At 41.0% G+C, this 23528-nt stretch overlaps 1 protein-coding gene across 4 annotated transcripts in view; it reads left to right on the top strand.

Moving 5' to 3' along the window:
* Window positions 1–23528, top strand: part of CAMSAP2 (calmodulin regulated spectrin associated protein family member 2) — a 154531-nt gene that overhangs the window by 96645 nt on the left and 34358 nt on the right. For all 4 annotated transcript variants that reach the window (XM_032773502.2, XM_032773501.2, XM_032773500.2 and 1 more), the window contains 2 exons: window positions 3089–3230; window positions 9532–9671. In XM_032773502.2, the coding sequence (XP_032629393.1) occupies window positions 3089–3230; window positions 9532–9671 (282 nt within the window). The remainder of the gene's footprint in view (window positions 1–3088; window positions 3231–9531; window positions 9672–23528) is intronic.

Here is a 23528-nt window from a genome sequence, read left to right as displayed (position 1 = left end):
CTCTCTTCTGGGGGTGATCATTTTCCTTTATATTGTAATTTGCACTAAAATTGTATGCAGTTTAATTAACGTATCCCCTTGCTACACTTCAAAAATAAAGATAATATGCTCTTCTCTCTGTCATCAATAAATCCATACTATAGGTATGGAGTTGCTTTGAGATTTACTTAGTCTGTAGATGTTCAAGTAAATGCTGTACTGCATTTTGTTCTGTTGTCCAGAATTGATCTTTCAGTCAAATCACACATGTAGCACTTGGGCAGGCCCTCAGATAGTTTTTCTTTAACTAATAAGAGATGGTTTATATATTGCAAAGAGAGAAAAATACACTTAGGAACTGCTTACTGTAAATAAAATTTTGCCATTGCCTAAAGAACAGCATTTAAAAAAGTTTGTAATAGTGACTACAGCTGTTCTATTTCTAGCTGATTGAACCCAAATTCATAAGAGTCTGTAGTATAAAAGTAATTCCTCTGCAGTTTTGTCTTTTTTCCGCTCTGCATTGCTATCTACGTATATTTAAAGAGACTGTTCCGTTCTGGACTATGTAATACCATTTAAATGTTCTTATTTCAGGAATGAAAGGACAACAACATAACTAACACAGAGGAATAAAGCCATACGTGGGCTGTGTATAGTTATTACAGACCTACAACAATAAACTACATCTCACATCAAAATCTGACATACAGTATTTCCATTAAACCAGAATGCTAGTGAAGAGCTGTTTCAAAAAAAACCTTTTGTTGTTGCTGTTTTTGCATACAGTATTAGTTTACCCATAGTTCCCCAGCAGTATATTAGAAACATCATACGTATTTGCTGTGCAGTTATTAAAAGCAGTGCTGTACAATCTTTTGATAAATATGGTACTAGCATGTTGAGGTGTTATATTTTGTTATGACCATGTTTATCATCACACTTTCTAAATAATTGCAAGAGATTTTCTTCCAAATTAAAAGTAGAAAACAGTCACTGGTGGCTGCACAGTGATCTGAAGTAGCATAACATCTATTGCCTTCTTTATCAAATGCTGAATAAATTCCTATTAAAACATGATACAAAATATACCTTGAGCAACATAGTAGATTTGACTATATTTTAACTTATTTTTCATAAAGTTGGGTATTTCTACTCTCTCAGACAACCATCTTCTTCCAGGTCTACCTTAAAGGTTTGATAGTTTCCAAGAGTAGTCTATAGACAATGTTCCTAAGGCAACCTGAATCATCATTTAAGTGACAGGAAGCTTTCTCCCAGAAAGTCATTGTGTGGTGGCATATCATGATATGCTGCTAAGCCAGCCATTGTACTCTATATTTAAAACAACTTTAAAATGTTTTTTAAACAAAATTGAGAGACTTTGTTTTTAAAACAATATATTAAATGATTGGGAGAAATTTTTAATTATGATTTTTGAGCCAGTCTGTATATTATTTGTTACTGCATCTTCTTTGCTATTGTTGTCTAATACTAAAATCAAATCTAAGTAAAACATTTCTCCTCATACTTCATTTCTAAACCATTTTCATGGAGGAAAAGCATAATTCTGTATTTGTGGCATTATAGTGATTTCCATGACAATAGATTAGATTGTCATGAGTAAAGAATTGCAAGTTGGAGGGGGAGGAAAAAGCTCTGACAGGAAGAAAAATGTCTTGCTTAAATATAGATAATTTAAAGTGTTACTAACATATGCAAATCAAATATTAATAATACATGAAAGATAAACACATTTTGTTTAGCATTTTCAGATGTCTGCCATAGCAAGGGGAAACTGTCTTCTGCCATTTGTATCTTCATACAACACACTTCATACAATAGTGTCACCACATTTCAAGCTTGAAGTAAAGCTTTAAATCTCACTCTTTAAATATGAAAATACTAACTGGTTAAAAGTTACCTGGGCCATTCTGGTGTGCTATAATAAAGACTTGTCTTCAGTTCACAGTACTGGTGTCTCTCCACAAGGTAATACAGTTTGGGAGCTCTACATCTCTCAATAATTCCCCATTTTAGCCAATTTGAGAGACACGGAACTGCACCAAATGGAATCCCATCTAGTTCTCACCAAAAGTATAATTTTCAGGGTTAGAGTGAGAGAATTCTCAGAATCTCAAAAGAGATCCCTCGGATTCCATCTAAATATATACATAACTTAAACATAAAATTAGTTAGCTCAGGGATATTCTTGACATCATAATTAGCACTTAGGTATGAAGACAGATTGTAAACTTTCTGTAATATTTGAAAATTAAAAGGTCATATCAACAACTTAGTAAATAAATCATTTTATATGTCCCTTTTTTTTAGGTCATATCAACAACTTAGTAAATCATTTTATATGTCCCTTTTTTTTAATCTGCCACTCCAGAGGATGTGAGAAGACACATTAAGAATGACCAATATGAAATTAGAGCAAAAAAAAAAAAGAGTTTATTTTCTAAATGTTTTCTTTTTGTAATGTTCTTTTACCCTAGTAATCCCGACCATAATGCACTGTTGTCTGTGTGACACAGACTAAAATTAAAATGGGGGTGATCAAATCCAAATTTCTCTACTTTTGAACTTGGCAGCAGGTCTGTTATAACTGAAGCACGTGTTGGCCCAGATCCTCATGTGGTGCATACTGGCATAGCTCACTCAGTTCACTTGAAAGGAGCAGTGCAGAGTTATACCAGCTGAGGATTTGGCCCATTATGTTAGACAAATAAGTAATTTTTGAATGCTTATGAAATTGAATTCCACTGTTTGTAAGTTATTCTCCTAATAATGATAAATGAATTATCTGATTTCAGAGTAAATTAGAATATTGTATGTATTTGATCAAACTTTGGTAGAATAGTAGTTTTGAATGAAAGTTGCAATATTATCATAGGAGCTAGTTTCCTTTTAAATCTATCTATGTTTTGCCTATTTGTTTAGCATAAATATTAATCTACAGAAAGTAACCACTGACAAAATGGTGACTGACTTAATATTACTTAATGCCTTTTCACTAATGGAACACAGAATCTACAGTACAAATCTGTTTTCACATATGTTTCTGAGCATATGTCTATTTTAATCTCCTCTTTTTATATGGTAGGCTCGTTACAGGAAGGAGCAAACACTGCTTAAGCAGCTGCCTTGCATTCCATTGGTAGAAAATCTGCTGAAGGATGGTACAGATGGTTGTGCCTTAGCTGCTCTGATCCACTTCTACTGTCCTGATATTGTCAAACTGGAGGGTGAGTGTGTAAGTTAGATGACTCTCTAGCATTAAAAAGATGGTGATGCAAGTTAAAATGGCTTTTTCTTCTGTATACATTAGAATGGTGGCATTGAATAGCATAGATACAGAAGAGGTAAAATTTGAGAGTTTCTTAAAAGCTCTGACTCATGCATAAAATTTCAGTTTTTAAAGAGAAAGCACTACTTACCAGGGTATCTCCCAATATTATGTTTACCATAACTATCTATAAATCACCAAGCAAATATAAGTTTGTAAAGATAATTCCATAAGGAACTGTTTTGGCAGATTCCTCACTCTTGAGAGCACATCCTTCGGTGCCTAAAGTGTCTTGGCATCCAGTCCTCCTTGGTCATTCTCTAGCCTTCTGTTCTCCCCATGAAAGCTTCAGCCTTGTTGGGATCATGCACATGGATCTCAGGCTTGCTCAGATCTGAAGTGTGAAATCCCTATGCAAAACCATTCCAAAGAATGCCTTCAGTACTACAGGCCTCCAGATTTAAGAAAGAAAATCTCCAGTCCCTCTTGGCCTTATGAGATGAAAAAAGTTGGCTTTCAAGTTATATAAAGTGTCAAATCCAGGCACGTGCTGTTATTATCTAGTGTATCTGATCAGAGAAGGGTTGAAACCAGGACTGCCATGGATGCTAACTCTTTTGATCTTTGCTTCCAGTGCTAACACCTTGCCCACTCACTGTTTGAGAACAGACAGAGATTCAGGATGTCTGACTGATGCATTTTTTAGGCCTGAAGTTGGAATCTCATGTATGCCTTCCCACAGATTCCTCCACTTTCTGTTTTTCAGAACAGTGAAGCAAGACAGGGCTCATGTCATCCTCGAATCCCTAGCTTAATATCACCAGTTTTATTGTTGGGATCTCCTAGCCATAATATCCCTTTTACCCGTTTAAAATATGCATGTGAAGTCTCCCCTTCTGTCTCGAAAATAAAGTCAGAGGTGATCAGGTCCTACTGTGAGAACCATAGAAAATGTTACAAATATAAAGTTTTATTGAGGCTTACTCTATCTAATAGTATTATTCTTGACACTTATTAGATTTGAATGTTCACATGGAAAGCACTAGGTCGTTTTGAAATTAAGGACACCAGCTACCGGAAAGGTATGCAGTAAAATGGAGAAGCTTTAATAAATAGGGGAAAAAGCAGAAACATAGGCCCAATGTCTTCTCATTCTTTGTATTCTGGACTACTTGCTTTCTTTAAAAAAGAAAAAAAGACCGTACCTGGCTGCTTTTAGCAATTTATCATAATCTTCCAGTCCAGGGAACCAGGGCTGTCCTTAGCCATAGGCAAAATAGGCAGCCGCCTAGGGCACCACTAGGTCTGGGGGCACCACTCTGCAAGAACCTGAACAGATGGGAAGCAGTGGAACATGTAAGAGCAGGGCTGTTGGTCCTAGAGTGAGCTGAATGCAGCACAGTCTGAGGAAGGGGATTGGCTGCTGATGTCTCTGGGAAGGGGTGGGGGGGAAGGAAATCACCTGTGAGTGTGACTCTTTCCCCTGGTGTGAGGTGAGGCAGGCTCTGCGGCTCTGGCAGTATCCTTTGTTGTCCCTCATAATGTCCATTCTTCTCCCCTCTGCCCCACAGAGCACCCCCCCTGTTTCTCCCTCCCGCCCATAAAGCACCCCTCTCTTCCCCTCCCCTCCATCAGGGTTGGGTTGGTGAGGAGCTGGTGGGGAGGAGAGGCTGGCTGGCTGCCTGCTGAGGAATGAAAGTGAAAGTAAGTAATTTCCTTGGCAGGCAGCCAGGATTGGAATGGTCAGACAGGGCTGGGCTGGGGATAGCCACATAGCAAGTGCGAAAAATCAGGACAGAGGGTTGGGGTAGGGTGAGAAGATGTCCCACTTTTATAGGGCCAGTCCCAGTTTTTGGGTCTTTTTCTTATATAGGTTCCTATTCTCCCCCACCCCCGTCCTGATTTTTCACACTTGCTGTCTGGTCACCCTAGATAGGGGTAATTGGTGCCTATATAAGACAAAGCCCCAAATATCAGGACTGGCCCTATAAAATCAAGACATCTGGATCTGATCACCCTAGCTGGGGAGCGCATCTCTCCCCTGGGCTGGCAGTGATCCATCTCATCCGAGGGGAGCTGCACAGGGCAGGATGAGCTGCTGTGGCTCCATGGGTGCCCCGTCCCTGAGATCAGATGCTGTGCTAATTTCACCATAGTCCGTTGGGCTGGCGGTGTTGCCCATTGGTGTGTGATGGTACCTGGGGGTTTGCTGCTGCTGTTGCCGCTCTGCAACCCAAGAGGTGAATTTTGGGGTCCTGCAGTTTTCCACCTATCTCCTCCTCTACTGCAGCTGTTGGACCAGCAGGCTTGGGGGTGAGCCAAGCATGAAAGCAGTACTGTGTTGTCATTTAAAGTGTCATTTAACAACTTTGTTTGCCAAAAATGCTTGCTAACAATCCTGAATTCAATTTCAATATTTTTTTTTAAAAAATCAATATCTTACCCAAAAACAGAAAATTAAGTTGTTGACAATTATTTGTGACAAGTTTGGTATGGGGAGGGGAGTGGACCAGTTTTCATCAGAGAAACAAAAAATGTTGACTGACTTTCCTATAGCCCTGTTACTGCTAAATAGAGCCCTGCAACAACTGTAATATGCTCATCTCTTTACTAATGTATAGAGCAGGGATCAGCAACCTATGGCACACGTGCCAAAGGTGGCACGCGAGCTGATTTTTGATGGCACGCAGCGGCAAGCTGAGCGGCTCAGCCCACCACTGCTCTGGGGTTCCGGCTGCTGCCCCTTTGGCACCCAGGGTCCCAACCGCCGGCCCCACTCAGCACCCACTGCTGGCCTGGGGACCCCCAAGGAACCCCAGGCTGGAAGCGGCTGAGCAGGCCGGAGGCTGAGACCCCGGCTGAGCCACTCAACCCACTGTCGGCCTGCGGTTCCATTCACTCAGCTGGCAGCAAGGCTGACAGGACTAATTCAAGGAAATAGGAAACGAGCAACTAATGACAAAGTGCAAGAGCCTAGAGCAGTGGTCCCCAACCTTTTTCGTCTGGCGGGCGCCAGATGAAGGACAGTGATGGCGGACAAACATCTGCCAAAATGATGCTGAATTTCAGCAGTATTTCGGCAGATGCTCATCCTCCGGCCAGAACGTGGGTGCACTGAGAGGCCCCTGCGGGCACTGGGACACCTGCGGGTACTGCGTTGGGGACCCCTGACTAAAGAGCCTCCTAAAGCATGGTGATCGTTTGATTTAAATGGACTTGAACTGTACGAAAAATTGAGTTGTTGCCACATGCAAAATCGATGATGGACATTGTAACGTTATTCATACCAGCAGACTTGTTGACATATATCCTAATGTGTACATTGCCACTCGTATTCCTACTGACAATTCTGTAACAGTAGCATTCAGGAGAACGGAGTTTTTTCAAAACTAAAGCTCATTAAAAACTATCTCCACTCTACAATGAGTCAGGAAACACTTGACTGGTCTTGCTATTCTTGCAATCGAACAAGACATCACTTTGTCTTTGTCATACGAATGACATTATTACTGAGTTTGCAGCCAAAAAAGCCAGAAGATTGCTTTTAATTAAAAACTAATCCTTGTTTCAATACCTCTTCATAGAAATTTCCAATAAAATGTTGACAAATTAAAAAAAATGATATTTTTTGCATCATTCTGTCAAATCAGAATTTTTTCTATACTGCTACTTCTTTAATGTAGTCCATCAGCATTACAGTGTGCTTAACTAAGTTAAACTGGTTTTAATAACATGCATGTGGCAAGTTTTCCAGTACTGTAAGCTTATGTTTGTGTTGCTAAGAGCAAGACAGGCACGGGGGCACCAGTTTAATAATCTCGCCTAGGGCACCATAAATCCTAAAGACGGCCCTGCAGGGAACAATAGTTTTTCTTCATCTGACTATGAATAGGGCATTATTTTTGTATATCTTCTAGTGTGAGGCTTTACGTTCCAGAAATTAGAACTCAGTACTGACAAGACCACTTCTACTCCCCTGTCTCTCAAAGCTGCAGTCTCAGTAGCTATTAGATCAACAACCAGGCTGAGTGAGGCTGCTTATGCTAGATCCTCCTTTCATCTTGTTCTGTAAGGTAAAATAGATGCCACGTCCATATCCTAAATTCCATCTTAGTTAGTTGGTTTCTTGTAATTTTTATCCCAAACCAAATTTAACAGAAAAAATTAAACCTGAATATTTTCAGTTTAAAAGTGCATTGATTTGTTGCCTGATGAAGAGAGAATTTTTTTGTTGGTTTCAAGATTTTTTTGCATTTGTGGCCATATTCAAGTTGGTATCAGTTTCAGTTGAAAGATTTATCTAAATTATTAACTCCTATCTATGACCATCATAATAGTTGTAAAACGCCTTCCATGGAATGCTGGAGAAATGTCTCCTCCCTGAAATCTGTAAAGCTCCCTGTAATGGGGTCACACTCACCTCTCGCAAGCACCCCCTGCCTGAGTGCATGTACCTACACTCTCTCTAGGGTGACCAGATGTCCTGATTTTATAGGGACATTCCCGATATTTGGGGATTTTTCTTATATAGGTGCCTATTACCTCCCACACTCTGTCCCAATTTTTCATACTTGCTGTCTGGTCACCCTAACTCTCTCTCTCTCTGTTGGTGGTGGGTCTTTGGTGACTTGGCCATCCAGCCAAGTCATATACAGTCTGTCTGTGAGATAAAAACAAAACAAAAACCCCTTTCAGGGTACGTGTCAAACAGGGGCCTCTGTTAGTGCCCTCTGTAATGTCTCTCTGTTTGTCCCTGCTCCAGAATAGAGCAGTGCCCCAGGGCTCCTTCCCTGGAGGCAGTAACTTTGCCCTCTCAGGGCCTTTCTGGCCCCAGCTCTTCACTTGGGCCATTAAAAGAGTTTGGTTCCTCTTCTGGGGTGTATCAAGGTCCAGGCCACTTTTCCAGTGGCTGGTAGGGGGGAGCTGGGTCTGCCTTTTACTCCGGGTCCCAGTCCAGGGACCCTGTAGATAGCAGCTGTCCGTGATGTCCCTTTAAATAAACTGTGTTGCTGCTATAATTCCCTAGGCCCCTTCCCCATGGCTCCTGCATATTCTTCAGCCTTATCTCAGGGCCTTGTCCTTGTGGAGCTCCAGCAGCCAGCCTGGAGCACCATCCACTCTCCTCCAGCTGTAGCAAGGAACTGAACTCACTCTGGCCCTGCAGCTCTTCCTGTACTGACCTGCTGGGCCTTGATTGGCTGCTTCCCACATAGCCGCTTTAGGCAGCTCGGAGTTCCCTCTTCTGCCCTTTTCTGGGATGGGGTGTGGCAGGGCCACGAGGCCTCCAGCAGGGGACCTCAGGACCTCGTCCACCCCATCACACTGCCACATGAAACTTTGTTCACATCTTCACTTACCTGTATTCCCTCAATTTAGTAATAAAATCTGATGCTTATATTTTTTCCTTTTTATTTCCTTCAGGACCTCATTCTTTAAGAACTTCTCTAGGGAGTTATTACTATAGTCTATCTCTTAAAAGACAATTATTGAAGGAGAAAGGAAAGTTACTCAGCTGTACATGGTATGTAGAGTATATTGCAGTGTCAGAACCGCATGACCTACTCACCATTACCACTTCTGTGACTTTAAATGGTATTTTGAATAGTAAAAGGAAATGAGGGCATCAGGGCCTGCAATTACTTGTATTAAACTCATTTTGAACAGTTGGCTCCAAAAAAGAGAGTATATGGTGCCCATACTGATATTGGTTTTATATGTAGAGCCAGAGTTTGTGATGTTGAGGCACAGTCTCTCAAGAGTGGCTGTTCAGTGATAAGAAATAAATATGCTTGGAGAACTCCAGTAACAGATGTAAAATTCCATTTACCTTACTACTTGTATCTGAGCATTTAAAACCTAGTTGCAAGAGGGATACTGTAATCAGTGCAATATATTTAAGTTATACAGTTATGTTTGTGATGGGCTTAACATAATAAATGGGTCAAGAGTTAGATCAGAACTTATTTTCAGGAAGGGTCATTAAAAATCATAATTAGGAATTATCATTTACCAAAAAACCCAGTCATAGTGTGTTTTAGAAGGTATTCAAGATGTTAATCTACTTCAATAGCATAAAAACAAACCTATGAAAATGCAATGGAATAAAATGTAAGATGACATAACTCAAGATTCTGAAATTAAAATCTAATTCAAAACTTTTTTAATCTACCTCCAAAATGCTTAGCACTTATTATATGTAAGGCTTTTCTTTTCAGATCTGTAGCTATGCTTAACTTTTTCTGTTTCTGCTTTCATTTTAGATGTTTGTTTGAAGGAGACCATGTCATTGGCTGATAGCCTATATAATCTACAGCTCATACAAGAATTTTGTCAGGAATATTTGAACCAGTGTTGCCATTTCACTCTTGAAGATATGCTCTATGCTGCTGCTTCAGTAAAGGTAAAAAAAAATTTTTTTGAATGTGTGATTTGTTCTGATCTGCTGTAGTAATGCTATTTTAACTGCTTTTAGGTCTATTGCTATGTGGTTCAGTGAAAAAGGACACTGCATTTGTTGGGATATGGTGATTAAATTATAATGTGCATATAAAATGCAGGTTTGAGCTGCACATATCACCTCATTTTTGATGGTTATTATTGACCTTGAAATGTAAATATATTTTTAAAAGGAGAACAGATAAAACTTTAATTTTGGGCAGATTGTCATAACATTGTTCTCTCAATTAAAAACACACAATCTGCAATATTTCTTTAAAAATGTAATTGAGAGCTATGATGGCTGTGACTTCCTAAGTTTTTCAAACTATAGTGTAATTTAAAGTTACAGTTTCTAGAATAACTAACTCATCTCCCCTTGTCCATCTATACAGAAATATAAAATATATATACAGTGTTAAGTTCTGTGTGTTACATGTGTATGTGCTATCTTTATTTGATAGGCTATGGTTGCTCTGAATTTCCAGAATTAATTTAATTTAAAAATCTAACACTTATGCACATAATTTATAGTTGTGTGTATTTCATTTCCTTACCTTAAAATAGAAAACTGTACTGAATTTCACAGTATATATGTTCATTATAAAGTATGGTATGAGATTCAAGTAAGTGTTTGAGTCTTCTCACAGGTATACAGAATTCTACATATAATTGCAATTAATGTGTGTGGTGTTACCTGAATAACTGCATTTAGGGCTCATTTCTGCTAAGTGCTGAGCACCTTCAACTGCCACTGACTTCACCGAGATGAAGGTGTTTAGCAGTTCACAGGAGCACTTAGAATCTTCCAGATTTGAGCTGTTGCTGTGTACTTCAGGCTTTATCTGCACACACACACGTTGTAGTTAATATGAGGCAGTGCCTTTCCCATTCCCCTGATTGTGGATGCACTGTTATTGGCATAAATGTGCTTTTTATAGGTATAGCTTTTCCATTGGGGAAAGGGAATAAACTATACAGCTATAGGGCACTTTTGTACCAATATAGCTGTTTTCACAATAGGGGTCATACTGACATAACTGTAATGCTAAAACATCACATCCCTAGTTGACATACTACCACAAAATCTGTGACTGGACCAGGCCATAGTCACTAAGGGCTTGTTTACATGCAGCGTTATACTAGTTTAAATTACGGTGTGATTTTAAACCTTTTCAGCTAAGCCAGTTCAAAAGGCTGTGTGGACACTCTTATTTTGGTTTAAATCCAGGGTTATTTCAGTTTAAGAAAATTAAAAACAGATTTAAGCGAAATCAAAATAAGCTACTCTTAAATCTAAGACTTAGTTTAAACTTAAAAGTTAGGTTGACATAGCCATGTCAGTCAGAGATGTGAAAAAAACACCCTGACCTACATAGCTATCCTGACCTAATCCCCAATGTACCCAGTTGTGTCGATGGAAATGTGCTTCTGTCGACATAGCCAACTTCGCTGAGGAGGATGGTCTTCATACGCCAACAGAAAAACACCTTCTGTCAGGTAGGCTGCATCTACTCTACAGTTTTATGCCAGCATAGCTATGCTGACATAGTAGTCTTAGGCCAGGTCTCCATTTCACTCTAAGGCCTAAGCGGGGGGGTTCGAACTAAGATACGAAATTTCAGCTATGCTATTCACGTAGCTGAAGTCGAAGTATCTTAGTTTGACTTACCTGGCTGTCCTCATGGTGGCGAGTTGACTGCCATAGTGCCCCCGTCAACTGCGCTTACTCCTCCTGCCGAGGTGGAGTACGGGCATCAATTAGCGGATTGATTTATTGCAGCCAGACGAGACACAATAAATTGATCTCCGATACAGCGAACATTACCCGCTGATCCGGCAGGTAGTATAGACGTACCCTTAGTTTGGTATAACTATGTTTCACAGGGGTGTGAAAAATCCACACCTCAGAGCAACGTAGTTATACCAACCTTAACCCCCCCACGTAGACAGCGCTTTGTTGATGGAAGAACTACATAGCTGCTACCTCTCTCTGCCCTAAGAATACGATATAGGGGATTGCACTGGTCTAACTAAACTGATTTAGCTAAACCATTGCACTAGGGAGAATAGATATGTGAATATACACTACTGTTTTTATTCATTTTATAGATTTATTTCTTAACAGCTTCCTCTTAACTTGACAGAACACTAATTCTTTCAGGACTACATAGATGCCAAGTTTGAACTTTTAATATGAAATGTTCTTTAGTTTACAAGTGCCGAAAATTATCTCAGCAATATTTTCTGGGACAGTAAAACATTTTCTCTGTGCTTGGGTGATAAAATAGCTGAATAGATTTTCTTCAAGTTATAAAATGAAAACGCATATCAGGGCAAAACATGTCTTTTACCAGAAAGTTATATGCTTAAAACAGAGACTTACGATGGAAATTCTATCGTGACTGTAACGATAGTGTGACCAGTATGATTCTGTAATAAATATTTTCAGGCTTATCCTTCAAACATGGTAAGGTATCTCACAGAGATTGAGCAGAGCTTTTGGTACTCCTTTGGTACCTTTACTTTCTTATAATGAACTGTCCTCTTCTCAAAAGAAAAGAGTAAGAAAAAAAAAAGGGCCTCTTTTTGCTAGATATCAGGTATCTTCTTTAAGGTCAGTTTAGAGAATTGGAGACAACTGTTGAAATGGTTTCTTCCCTAAATGTAACTCTCCTTTTTGTGTTTTGTTCTTCTTTTAAAGACTCTATTTAAAATATTTCCCTTTTTTGCTTAAGATTCTTCTTTGAATGTCTTCACAGAATTAAACATTCTTTTTGTGACAGCATAGTCATTGCAGATGGGATGTAATCGGTTTTCTGCATAACTGGGTCGTATTCACGGCTGTTCTTACGATCTCCAGCAGTTTCTCAAGCTGAGTCAAAAGGCTGGAAGCCTGCATATTGTTCTGCTGGACCCCTGCTAATCTGGGTAGTCACACTGACTTTAATGGGACTGCCTGTGTCAGTAAGAGCTGCAGAATCAGTCCCCTAATGTATAAGTATGGTCAGCTCTTGCTGATTATTCTGTTACTTCCCATATTGAAACTTCATCAGTTCCTACTAGAGGCAACCAGTTTCATCTACCTGAGTCAGCGTTTGGCATTTTCAAATTTCCACATCACAGACTGCTCCCTATTGACATGCTTGTTATACTGTTATCTCTTACTGCTTAGAATATCTATTTGCTTGTATTGTGGGAGCAGACAAAAGGAAGTGGACAGCATGCTTGCCCACTACGTCAAATTTCTGCTCATCCCATCCTGACTTGAACATCTTCCATGCACTTTGATCTCTTTCCCCCAGACCTGGCTATCTGGAATATATGGAATCCATGACTCCTTATTGCTGTGCTAAGCTAATCCATGACAATGAGTAATGCTATTTTTGTATAGGAGGTGCATAGTGTATAATGATTCAAATTAGTATCCAATATAAAGCTTTGAGAACAAGTATTTGAATATAAATATTTTCTTTATAAATGAACTTCTTATATTGTACACTTTAAAAATGTTACAGACTAAGTAATTTTCCTGCTTCTGAATAATTTCTTTAGAGTGGATTTAGGACATTTGTAAATTGAAAAAGCTCATTGTGGCCATGCTTTCACAAGCTTCTTGTGGCACAGATATCTATTTAGATGTAAATGGTACACAGAATGGTACACAGAAAAGCTGCCAAGTTTTCCTCCTAAGCCTTGGCAGGCAAACACTAGCTGGTGCTGTAAGCTGTGTTCTGCATATGTGGAAAAGACATCTGATTTTAAAATAAATTCACAGTTAAGATGAGGGCTTTCCAAGTTTCCCAGGATATCCATTGGGAGTAACTTCTAATAAGAATATATGCTCCCTTGATTAATCCCTTTGAAAAAGCTCGTGTTGTGAGCAGAAACCTTAAATATCGCACAACATATTAAAATGCTATATAGTACAGAAAATTGTGTTCTCATTCTAGAAACTGCTTAGGAATGATATCAGTGTGTGATGCAAACCTATAAATTTATTTTCTATTTGCTGACTCTTCCAAAGAGAATTTTCATGGACAGAAGTAGTTTTTAAATTTAACTGCCACATGATAGTATATATTATTGCGTAAGTTTAAAACAATAGCCTGCTTTTGCAGCTTTTTGCTCTGATTTTATCAATGTATCCTAGCCCCTGTCCCTCTCATACAGCTTGTTTTCCTTATTGAATCTCTTTGACTAGAAGGGTATAATGGAATTTGCTGTTTCCTTTCTGCTAGAGCTTTGAGTAATGCACTGCCACTTGCCAGCAGGAGGATGGTTTGCATCATTTTTGCAGTATACACAGCCTGCAGATCACCAGGCTGACATATTTCTGTCTCCAGCTTATAAAATGAAGTATGATTCCGTTGTACCTCAGGAAAACTATCATAAATTGATTATCTTTTAGCTTGTTGTTTTGATCCCTTTTCTGTATAAGAAGCAAAGTCATTTTAAAACAAATTATATATGTTAAGGGCAGGATTAAATGCTTCAATATAATACATTTTAAAATAGTTATTTGAAAACTTGCTAACAGATGAAGTATAACATAAATATATGTAGTGTACATATCTTCAGAAGATTTAATGCAATCCAGCAGACTGCTTCCTCCCAATTTCATCTTCCACCAGTTGCAGAAGCAGCAAACAATTTCTTTGTACTTGTTGAACTTCACTCCTTGGGCTTAGTAGCAATCATTAATGCAGTAAATTAAGATTTCTAACATCCTTACACCCAGGGCTGGAGCAACTCATTAGGCGAATCAGGTGGTCGCCTAGGGCGCTAGCATTTGAGGGGGCAGCATTTTGGGTCCTTCGGCGGTGACCGCAGTGGCCGCATGTTTGGCTGCCCCGTCGTTGGCATGTAGGAAGAGGGAGGGGCACAGGGAGGGCCATCTGCAGCAAGTAAGGGGGGGCGCGGCACGCAGGGGAACCACTTCCCGCCCCAACTCAACTCTGCTCCGCCTCCTCCCCTGAGCATGCTGCCCCACTCTGCTTCTCTCCCTCCCAGGCTTGTGGCACCAAACAGCTGATTGGCGCCACAAGCCAGGGAGGTGGGAGAAGTGGAGCGGCAACAGCATGCTTAAGGAGGAGGCGGAGCAGAGGTGAGCTGAGGCGGGGAGCTGCCGCGGGGGGCAGAGGAGGTGCTGCAGAGGGGGGCACCTTAGGGTGAAGGGGCAGGGGGGCGCAAGGTGGAAGGTTCACCTAGGGCGTGAAACATCCTTGCACCTGCCCTGCTTACACCTTTCTTTGTGAAAGGCAGAAGGTTGGGCAGAAGTTTCAGTACATTTCCTGGCCTCGATGTGTGTGGCCTAGCTGTTGCAACTTGTCAAGTGGATAAGACTGTACAGCAGGTAGTGATATTATCTTATCAAAAATCAGTTACTTATGGCAGCAATATCAGAGATTAACAAAAAGAAGCAAACTGCCAACAGAAAGTGCATTTTAGGGGAAAGCAGTGGCACAAATCACAGTTGAGCCTCCAGGATGGACATGGAGTTTCTAGTGCAGCAGTTGAAAGGAAGCTAGGTACTCTACTCTGACTTCCTGTGTTCTGTTGTGATTAAATATATCCACCTTTCCAAACCATCTTGTTATAGTCTGAGGCTTAACAGTTAAACAGGAGATTCAGGGAATATTGCTTCAGTGTCTACAAAGGCTACCTCCCTTTAAAGCTAGGACATATACTTTAAAAATATAGCATACCTATAGGATGTTGCCAGATCTGATCAACAAGATTCCAGTCAGTAAGGCTATATCCACACTTAAAACGCAACAGCAGAACAGCTGCTGTGTTGAATCTGCGCCACTGTAGCACTTCCATGTAGACACTCACTACAGCGACGGGAGGGGTTATTCTGTTGCTATAGTTAGTCCACCTCCCCAAGAGGCAGTAGCATGATTTAGCACTGTCCACACCAGAGGTTAGATCATCTTCACTGTGTTGCTCAACTGTGTGGATTTTGCATACTTCTGAGCATCGTAGCTGGTTTGACCTAACTTTTTAGTGTAGATCTGGCCTAAATCTGGAGAAGAACTAAGTAGAATAGCCTTGTGCTTAATTTACATTTTGGATGCCAGAACAGTTCTCCCTCGTGTCTGACTTTTTCTGCGATGCCCCATGAAGCCTGAGGACTCAGAAGTGTGTCATGTTCAGTCATTGAAGGTATGTCTGCATTGCAGTATGAGCCTGTGCTTGACCCTGGGCTCAAGCCTAACTCCCCTTGTGTCTACACAGCAGTTGCGCTAATCCAGCGTCCCAGGGCCCTGCAGGGCTGGAGGATCCAAGAGTCAGGATCCAAGCCCTATTGCTTTGCAGAAGAGATGCAGGCCTGCTTGCCTGAGGTCCCGGGAGTCACCTGGAAATATTCCACAATTCCCTGGGACAACTTCCTTAGTTCTCGCTACCTCAACAATCTTCAGTCCACTCTAATGAAAACAGAAGCCATTCCCCCTCCTCTTGGCAAATGGCAGCAGCTCAGGTCAGCGTTAACCCATTCTCTTCTGATCAAAGAGCTGCAAGCACACTATCAGACAGCCTCTTGGATTTGCAATGGAGAGCAAATTGACCAAGCCGTTTGCAAAGCGAGCTGCTTCCTGGCAAGGTACAGGGCAGGCAGTAAAGTTTTCCCACAGTGCACCACGGTCTTAGGCTAGAGTGGCCACATTTCAGGGTTGAGGGGGAGCACTAGGGATTCTGGGATAAGATTAGTTTGGCTTGGGTCTGCACATTGCAGTGTGGACATTAGAGCCCTAAGTTCAAGCAAGGATTAGAAAAGTCTTAACATAGGGTTAAAATACAATGTAGATGCTCAAGTCTAGGGTTCTCTAACACAGGTCAGCTGACTAAAATCCTACTAACCCTGGACTTACACTGCAGTGTGGACATATCCTGAGAGTTAAATGATTTCAGAGATTCCCACCACCCACTTCTAACACATGCCAGACTTTGTCTGTCCAAACAGTTCTCAGATAACTTCACTGCTGACCTAAGGGGCATCAGAGTCACCATCATCAAGTTCCTGTCCCAAAAGACTTCAGTTCCTCTAGCTGTTTGGCTGAGAACAATAGAAAATGGTCTCTGATATAAAATAAATAAAGGAGCACAGGGAGTGGATTATGCCCTATTTCTTTTGAAGCATGTCAGGTCGAAACTGTGTATTTTGGGTTACATTAGTGTGCTCATTGCATTCTCCAGTTACACAAAGACCAGGTAGTTCATGAATATGTGTGAAATAAGAATTCAGAGTTTGTCTTAACCAAGAAGGTAATGATTGTTTCTGTCTCTGATATCAACAATCATAGAAACGAAGTCAAACAAATAGTAGGCTTCAGTCATTAAACAGCCAAAGTGTTTTATGGTGTGTACACATTGTACTGCCTTTCAAGTGATTCAACAGATAGTTATTTGTTTAGCTTACTTACAGTATAAAAGGCACGTTGGCTTCTAAAGACACCATTTCCAATTGGATTAATTATGAAGTAGTTGGAGCAAATGAAGCCAAGAAAAAAGACACTCTTTTCCCTCCCCCATTCCAAAAGATCATCGCAGCACACTCACTAAGGTAATGGCTAGTGGTGTTGCAGAAGATATCTGAATATGTTCCATGGATGTTTGAGGCACTACACAGTGGACTAGTAGGTATTGGCTTATTTACTTTGAGACACAAAGATAGTAGGCAAAATCTGATGAAATGGTAAGGAATAAAAAATAATCAGATAGTGGAATAAGTGTTACAGTAATTTCTTTTCTAAACATTCCTATCCTAGTCAGGATCAACCCTTCATCAAACAAGAAACAAGCAAAAATAGCAGGGTTTGGGTCTCTTTTATTCTTACCAAAGTTTGGTTGTGTCAGGTTGCCCTTTTTTCCCCTTTGCCCTTTCTCTTCCCCCCACCTCCAACAAGCTGTTTTCTCCTGTGATGGTTTTCTCATATTTTTCTTTACACGTATCTGGGAAATCACTTTGATCTGGAAAATAGGCAAAAGGGGGAGCTCTCATTATGTCTTCTCACAGACACATGTTCCACCTGGTAGAAGAATAAGTCCATGCAGGTGTGAAAATCTGCAGAAAACCTTTACAGGTAAAGCTTAAACTGTCACAGAAAAATCTCTTTACTTGCCATGAAGTCAAGTTGTCAACTTGAGCTTAAGGCATCCTAGAATTTGCACTTCCTAACCTAATTAACACTAAGAGTGTATCAGAGGAGATATTTTTGATCTCTTAGGAAAGATCACATGCTTCATCTGGCAGGTGAGACATGTTAAAGGTATTACTCCAACCATGTTTGTGGTTTTTATTGCTGTCATTCTTTACCTAACTGCTGGGAAGTTTACAGCTGGCACTGAAATCACTTACAGAATGGATGGAAAACTTTTCAGGCTTAGCAGGCTGAAAGTGAAGAGTAAGATTTCCACAATATCTATTTTGGAACTTCAGTATACTGATGACAATGCAATCTTTGCCCACTCTGAAAAAGATCTTCAAACTATCTTGAATGTGTTTGCCGATGCTTACACATGTCTTGGTCTCACTCTTAATATCAAGAAGACTAAAGTGCTCTATCAACCCTCTCCAAATGAGGTATACATGCTCCATCTATTAAAATCAGTAGAGTGGCACTGGAGAATGTCGATCATTTCTTCTACCTTGGAAGTCATCTTTCATCCAAGATAGATATTGATGCAGAAATTCAACATCACCTGAGCTGTGCCAATGTAGCTTTTTCTCGTTTATGGCACAGGGTCTTTGAAGATCACGACATTCGAACAGACACCAAGCTTCTTGTTTATCAAGCCGTTATTCTCCCAACACTCTTGTATGGGTCCGAAACTTGGACAACCCATAGACACCACTTGAAAGCCCTTGAGAGGCACCATCAACGCTACCTTCGTAAGATTCTGCAGATCACATGGGAAGACAAGTGCACCAATGTTCTGGAAGAGGCAGAGACCACTAGTATCGAGGCAATGATCATCCATCAGCAATTCCACTGGACTGGTCACATTGTCCGGATGCCAGACCATCACCCCCCAAAACAGGTCCTGTTCTCTCAGCTGAAAGAAGGGTATTGTAATGTGGGTGGACAACGGAAGTGTTATAAGGACTTGCTGAAGGACAACCTAAAAAAATGTAATATTGACACTGATACCTGGGAGACGCTTCCCCAAGATTGCTTAAAATGGAGTGAAGTCCTACTTGATGGTCCCCTGCCTTTTGAACTTGCTCATCGACAAGCCAAAGAGGACAAGAGGTACAGGAGGAAGGAGAGACTGTTCTCCAGTAATGGTCAACGGCCTCCTGCTGAGCCTGAAAACATCTACCCTCATTGTAAAAGAACTTGTGGTTCAAGGATTGGCCTTATTAGCCACCTGAGGACCCATAACTCCCATGGAAGATGACCATACTCAGTAACAAGTGATTGCCCTTCATTGCTAAAAGAATCATATATGTACATAGTATGAGTGGAAAAGACATTTTGGGTCAATTAGTCTAGTTTTGGCATTATATGTAGCCTATTTCCTTTACTACTATTGTTCCTTCTAGTAGTGTCTTAGGGCTTGTCTACACTTAAAGCACTACAGTGAAGACACTACCCATACCAACAGGAGGGCTTCTCCTGTCAGCGCCAGTAATCCACCTCCCCGAGAGGCAGTAGCTAGGTTGATGGGAGAATTCACTTGTCTACATAGCGCTGTCTACACTAGGGATTAGGTCAGTTTAACTGGGTCGCTCAGGAGTGTGGATTTTTTATACCCTTGAGCAGTGTAGTTATACCAACCTAATTTCCTAGTGTAGACTAGGCCTTAGAGAATATTTTCTTAAGTCAAGAATCTTAAATTTATCTGACCTACTTGACTTGTTCAGATCCAACAGAATGGAAGCTTTATGTTGTGAAGTCAACCTTCTGTATGTGAATGGATTTAATATTGTCTTAGCCTGAAACAGTTATGAAAGGCCTGAACTCCCCACAGTCATCTAAACAAGGTGTTTAGTCTGAAATCTAATATGGACCAGATCTTCAAATAATTTAGCTGTGAAGTTGCACACATGAAATGGATGCCTTATTTCTGTACGTAATTACTAAATTAAGCATGCAAAATGTGTAATTGCATGCATAAATGGCCAGATAAGCAAAGGGCAGAAATAACAGTGGTGGAATCATTTTTTCCCACTAAGCAATGTTAAATGCAATAGTAACAGTATCTAAGGGCTCATTTGTATTTGAATATAGTTTTGAACAATTGAGTTTGCCGACATAATGCTGACTGATTTGCTAACCAGTAAAAAAACATGTTCAGCATCATGTCCTAACTCAGGGACATAGTGTGTGGCACATAAATGTAAATCTATCGCGCACTAGCTTGCTGCATGCTAAATCACTGTGAGGACCCTGCTGTGACATACTGTGCAGCAAGCTAGTGCCTTGTAGAGTCACGCCCTGGTTTGCCATGCACTAAGTCTCCGTGTGGATATGCCCACAGTGGCTCGAAATCATGTTCATAGTTTAAAAGTTTTGCAGTATAGATGAATCTTAATTGTTGTGTTGCTACATAAGGGCTATGTTTTATCCACAGTCTTAGTACAACTCTCCTTCTGATGTCAGTGGGAGAACTACTGTTGATTTAGGTGATATATTGGGCCTAACATTGTAGTCCAAGCCCACAGTCCATAATTAAACAATGTAATTTGGCCTTCTTCACAGAATGTTTGAAACACCTCAACTCTCTCCCCTTTCACTCTGTCTTCTAATCTCTCTGTTGTATACTCATATAAACTATCGACTTGAATTTGAGGCAGCTTGTTAATATGTATTTTTACATGAATAGCTTTTAAAAGACTGATTATGTTTGCATCTGGCTACTTCCCCTCTGGAACACAAGTTGATTGAAGCTTGGTTATAAAAGAATTGTGGATTTTTAAATTGTTATGCTATTAATTAAGCTTTAATTTTTAAATATGCAATTCCAAAATTAATACATATTAAGACAGCCAAAATTCTCAATAAACATTAAGATTAACTATTTCTGGATGATCTGTGAAATTTTCTGACATGTAATGCCTTAAGTATATGGATTCTTTAAAATTAATCTTAATCCTAAAACTGTGTGTGGGGAAATAAAGAGATTCTAAAGGAAACTTAGAAGATCATGTATGTAAATTTTGCTGAACCATAAAAACCACCATTACATTGTTTGCCTTTTATACAGAAACCAGAAATGCAATTAGTAAATTTTTGTATAGAAACTTGTATTCATTTACTGTGACTACTATATCTGAACAGTAGGATTATTTCATTGTATTCCATCAAAAACCATGAGTAAACTAATTTTTATACCATCAAGTTAATTAATAGCTTTTAGGTAGGCATGAAATGTCAAGAAGGGGAAAGACGTAACTAAGGTCAGAATCTTTTAGAAAATGAGAGAGTAGAGCTATAAACCCGAATGTTTACAGCTGCAAGTCTGCCATCTAGTGTTGAGTAATTTTTGAACCACTAAATGTGTTCAGAGCACAGTTATGAATTATCATTAAGATTATGTCATGTTTCTGCACTAATTGTAGATTAGTATGCAGATGATAAATCAAAAAGCAGCCAAAAGCTTGGTTGGGGGAGTAATGCTCCCAGCAGTGACACACAAGCATGAGTGACAACCTCAGAGTAGACTGTTAGAAACCAGGGCACAAATCCCTAATTGGTTGTGAGATCAAAACTTAGATTTTGTCAACCAACTGCACCTAGTGCAAACTCCTCAGGCATTATAACAGCCTTCACACAGAGTCAAAGACAGTCCCCTTGGGTACGCGGGTGTGTCTTGCCACCCACTTGAGCTTATCTCTGTGATAGATGATTCCTTACACCAAGAATCACACCAATATTTAGGTTATTCCTGATCCCAAAGGGCCAGTCACTTACCCCAGGTCAATTGCACTTTAGGTCTCACACCAAAGCCACTGCTTGTAGCCAATCCTGTAGTAAACTATATGAAGACTTTACTAATAGAGAGTTATTTACAAAGGTAAAGCAAGCAGACAGACAAACAATGAGTTAGGCCATGTCTCCTCTACTAAATTATATTGACCTAACTTACAGTGGCATACAGCCACCACAGTTATTAAAGTACTTGTGTGTGTGCACATTTGGATCCTTGTGTCAGTGGTGCGCTTTCTCACCAGGAGCACTTGTATCAATTTATATTGTCAGTGTGGAGGATTGGGGGATTGTTCCTGGAGGCTAGTAATAGTCGATGTAAGCAATGCAGTGTCCACCGGGGTTGCCAACTGTCTAATCGCAGAAACCCAAACATCCTTGCCCTGCCCTGCCCCTTCCCTGAGGCCCTGCCCCTTTCCTGAGGCCCTGCTCCCTCCATCCCCTCTCCCTCTGTTGCTCGCTCTCTCCCACCCCCGCTCATATGCACAGGGTTGGGGTGGGGGTGGGGGGTGCAGGCTTGGGCTGGGGGGTGGGTCTGAGGGGTTCGGCGTGAGGGAAGGAGCTCTGGGCTGAGCCTGGAGCTGGGGGGTGGGGTGCAGGAGGGGGTGTGGGCTCTGGGAGGGAGTTTGGGTGTGGGAGGGAGCTCAGGGTGCAGACTCTGAGAGGGAGGAGACTGGGGCAGGGAGTTGGGATGTGGGAGGGGGTAAGGGGTGCAGGCTTTGGCCAGGCCACTCTTACCTCAGGCAGCTCCCGGAAGCGACTGGCATGTCCGGCTCCTAGGCTCAGGGGCGACCAGATGGCTCTGTGCGCTGCCCCTGCCTGCAGGTACCATCCACGCAGCTTTCATTGGCTGCGGTTCCCAGCCAGTGGGAGCTGCGAAGTCAGCACACAGGGCAAGGGCAGTGCGCAGAGACTCCCTGGCTGCCCCTGCGCCTAGGAGCTGGATACGCTGGTTGCTTCCAGGAGCTGTGCAGAGCCAAAGCAGCTAGGGAGCCTGCCATAACCCTGTTGTGCCGCCAGTCAGACTTTTAGCAGCCTATTAAAATCTCTCATATTGGTTTCAGGAGCTACCGGGAGATCAATGCCAGTCTGGGAAGGTTGGCAACCCTGTTGTCCACACTGACACTCTGTCAACCTAATTATGTCGACTGTGACTCTGTGCTGCTTGGGCAGATGGTGTTACTAAATCAGCATAGAGAGGCACTTACGTTGGTGGGAGCCAAATTTAAGTGAAGACGCTTCCACAGTTCGGTCATCTAACAATATAGTGTAGACCAGGCTTGGGTTTCAAAAGGTAATATAGGCCTCTGTAAATCAGCAAACTCTGTTTGGCCTTCAGGGTTAACACTGGCTTAGCAGCTGAGGATATCTTGCTTCTGCCTAGGAAAACCTTGGCCCTCCTCCATCTGCCCCGCCCCCGAGAGTCCAAGCAACATAGAGATACCTAGTTGCTTTGGTTGAGGTTTTTATCCCCCTCTTGCCATGTGCTCTGAGCTGCAAACTCAGCTGATGGGAGAATCTATTTGCATGACTCATCTTCATGGAGAAGAGAGCAGAACAAATTTAAAATTTTATTAGAAAATGTTTAAAAATAAATGATACAGAGCTTTGAAAATACAGTTAATACTCATCGGGGGTGCTATACAGAATATAAGGGGATGTTAGTATTTTGACATTGGATAGCATAACACATACAATCTGCAATATCCCCAATAGGGGAGTTCAAGGTGGATGAATCAAGGTACAGTCACCAAGTAGTGAGGGTACATCGCTCATACAGGAATTACAGGTAATCATAGGTATAAATAAGTGGGCCGAGTCATGAGGATAGGATGACCTTCATATGGTGGAGTTCGGTTTGGTGGGTTCAGGGGATAGGGTCTGAT

Source organism: Chelonoidis abingdonii, chromosome 7 (genome assembly GCF_003597395.2).
Source record: "Chelonoidis abingdonii isolate Lonesome George chromosome 7, CheloAbing_2.0, whole genome shotgun sequence".
NCBI classification, from domain to species: domain Eukaryota; kingdom Metazoa; phylum Chordata; order Testudines; family Testudinidae; genus Chelonoidis; species Chelonoidis abingdonii.
The sequence above is the reverse complement of the archived record's forward strand: the minus strand, read 5'-3'. Positions and strand labels throughout refer to the sequence as shown.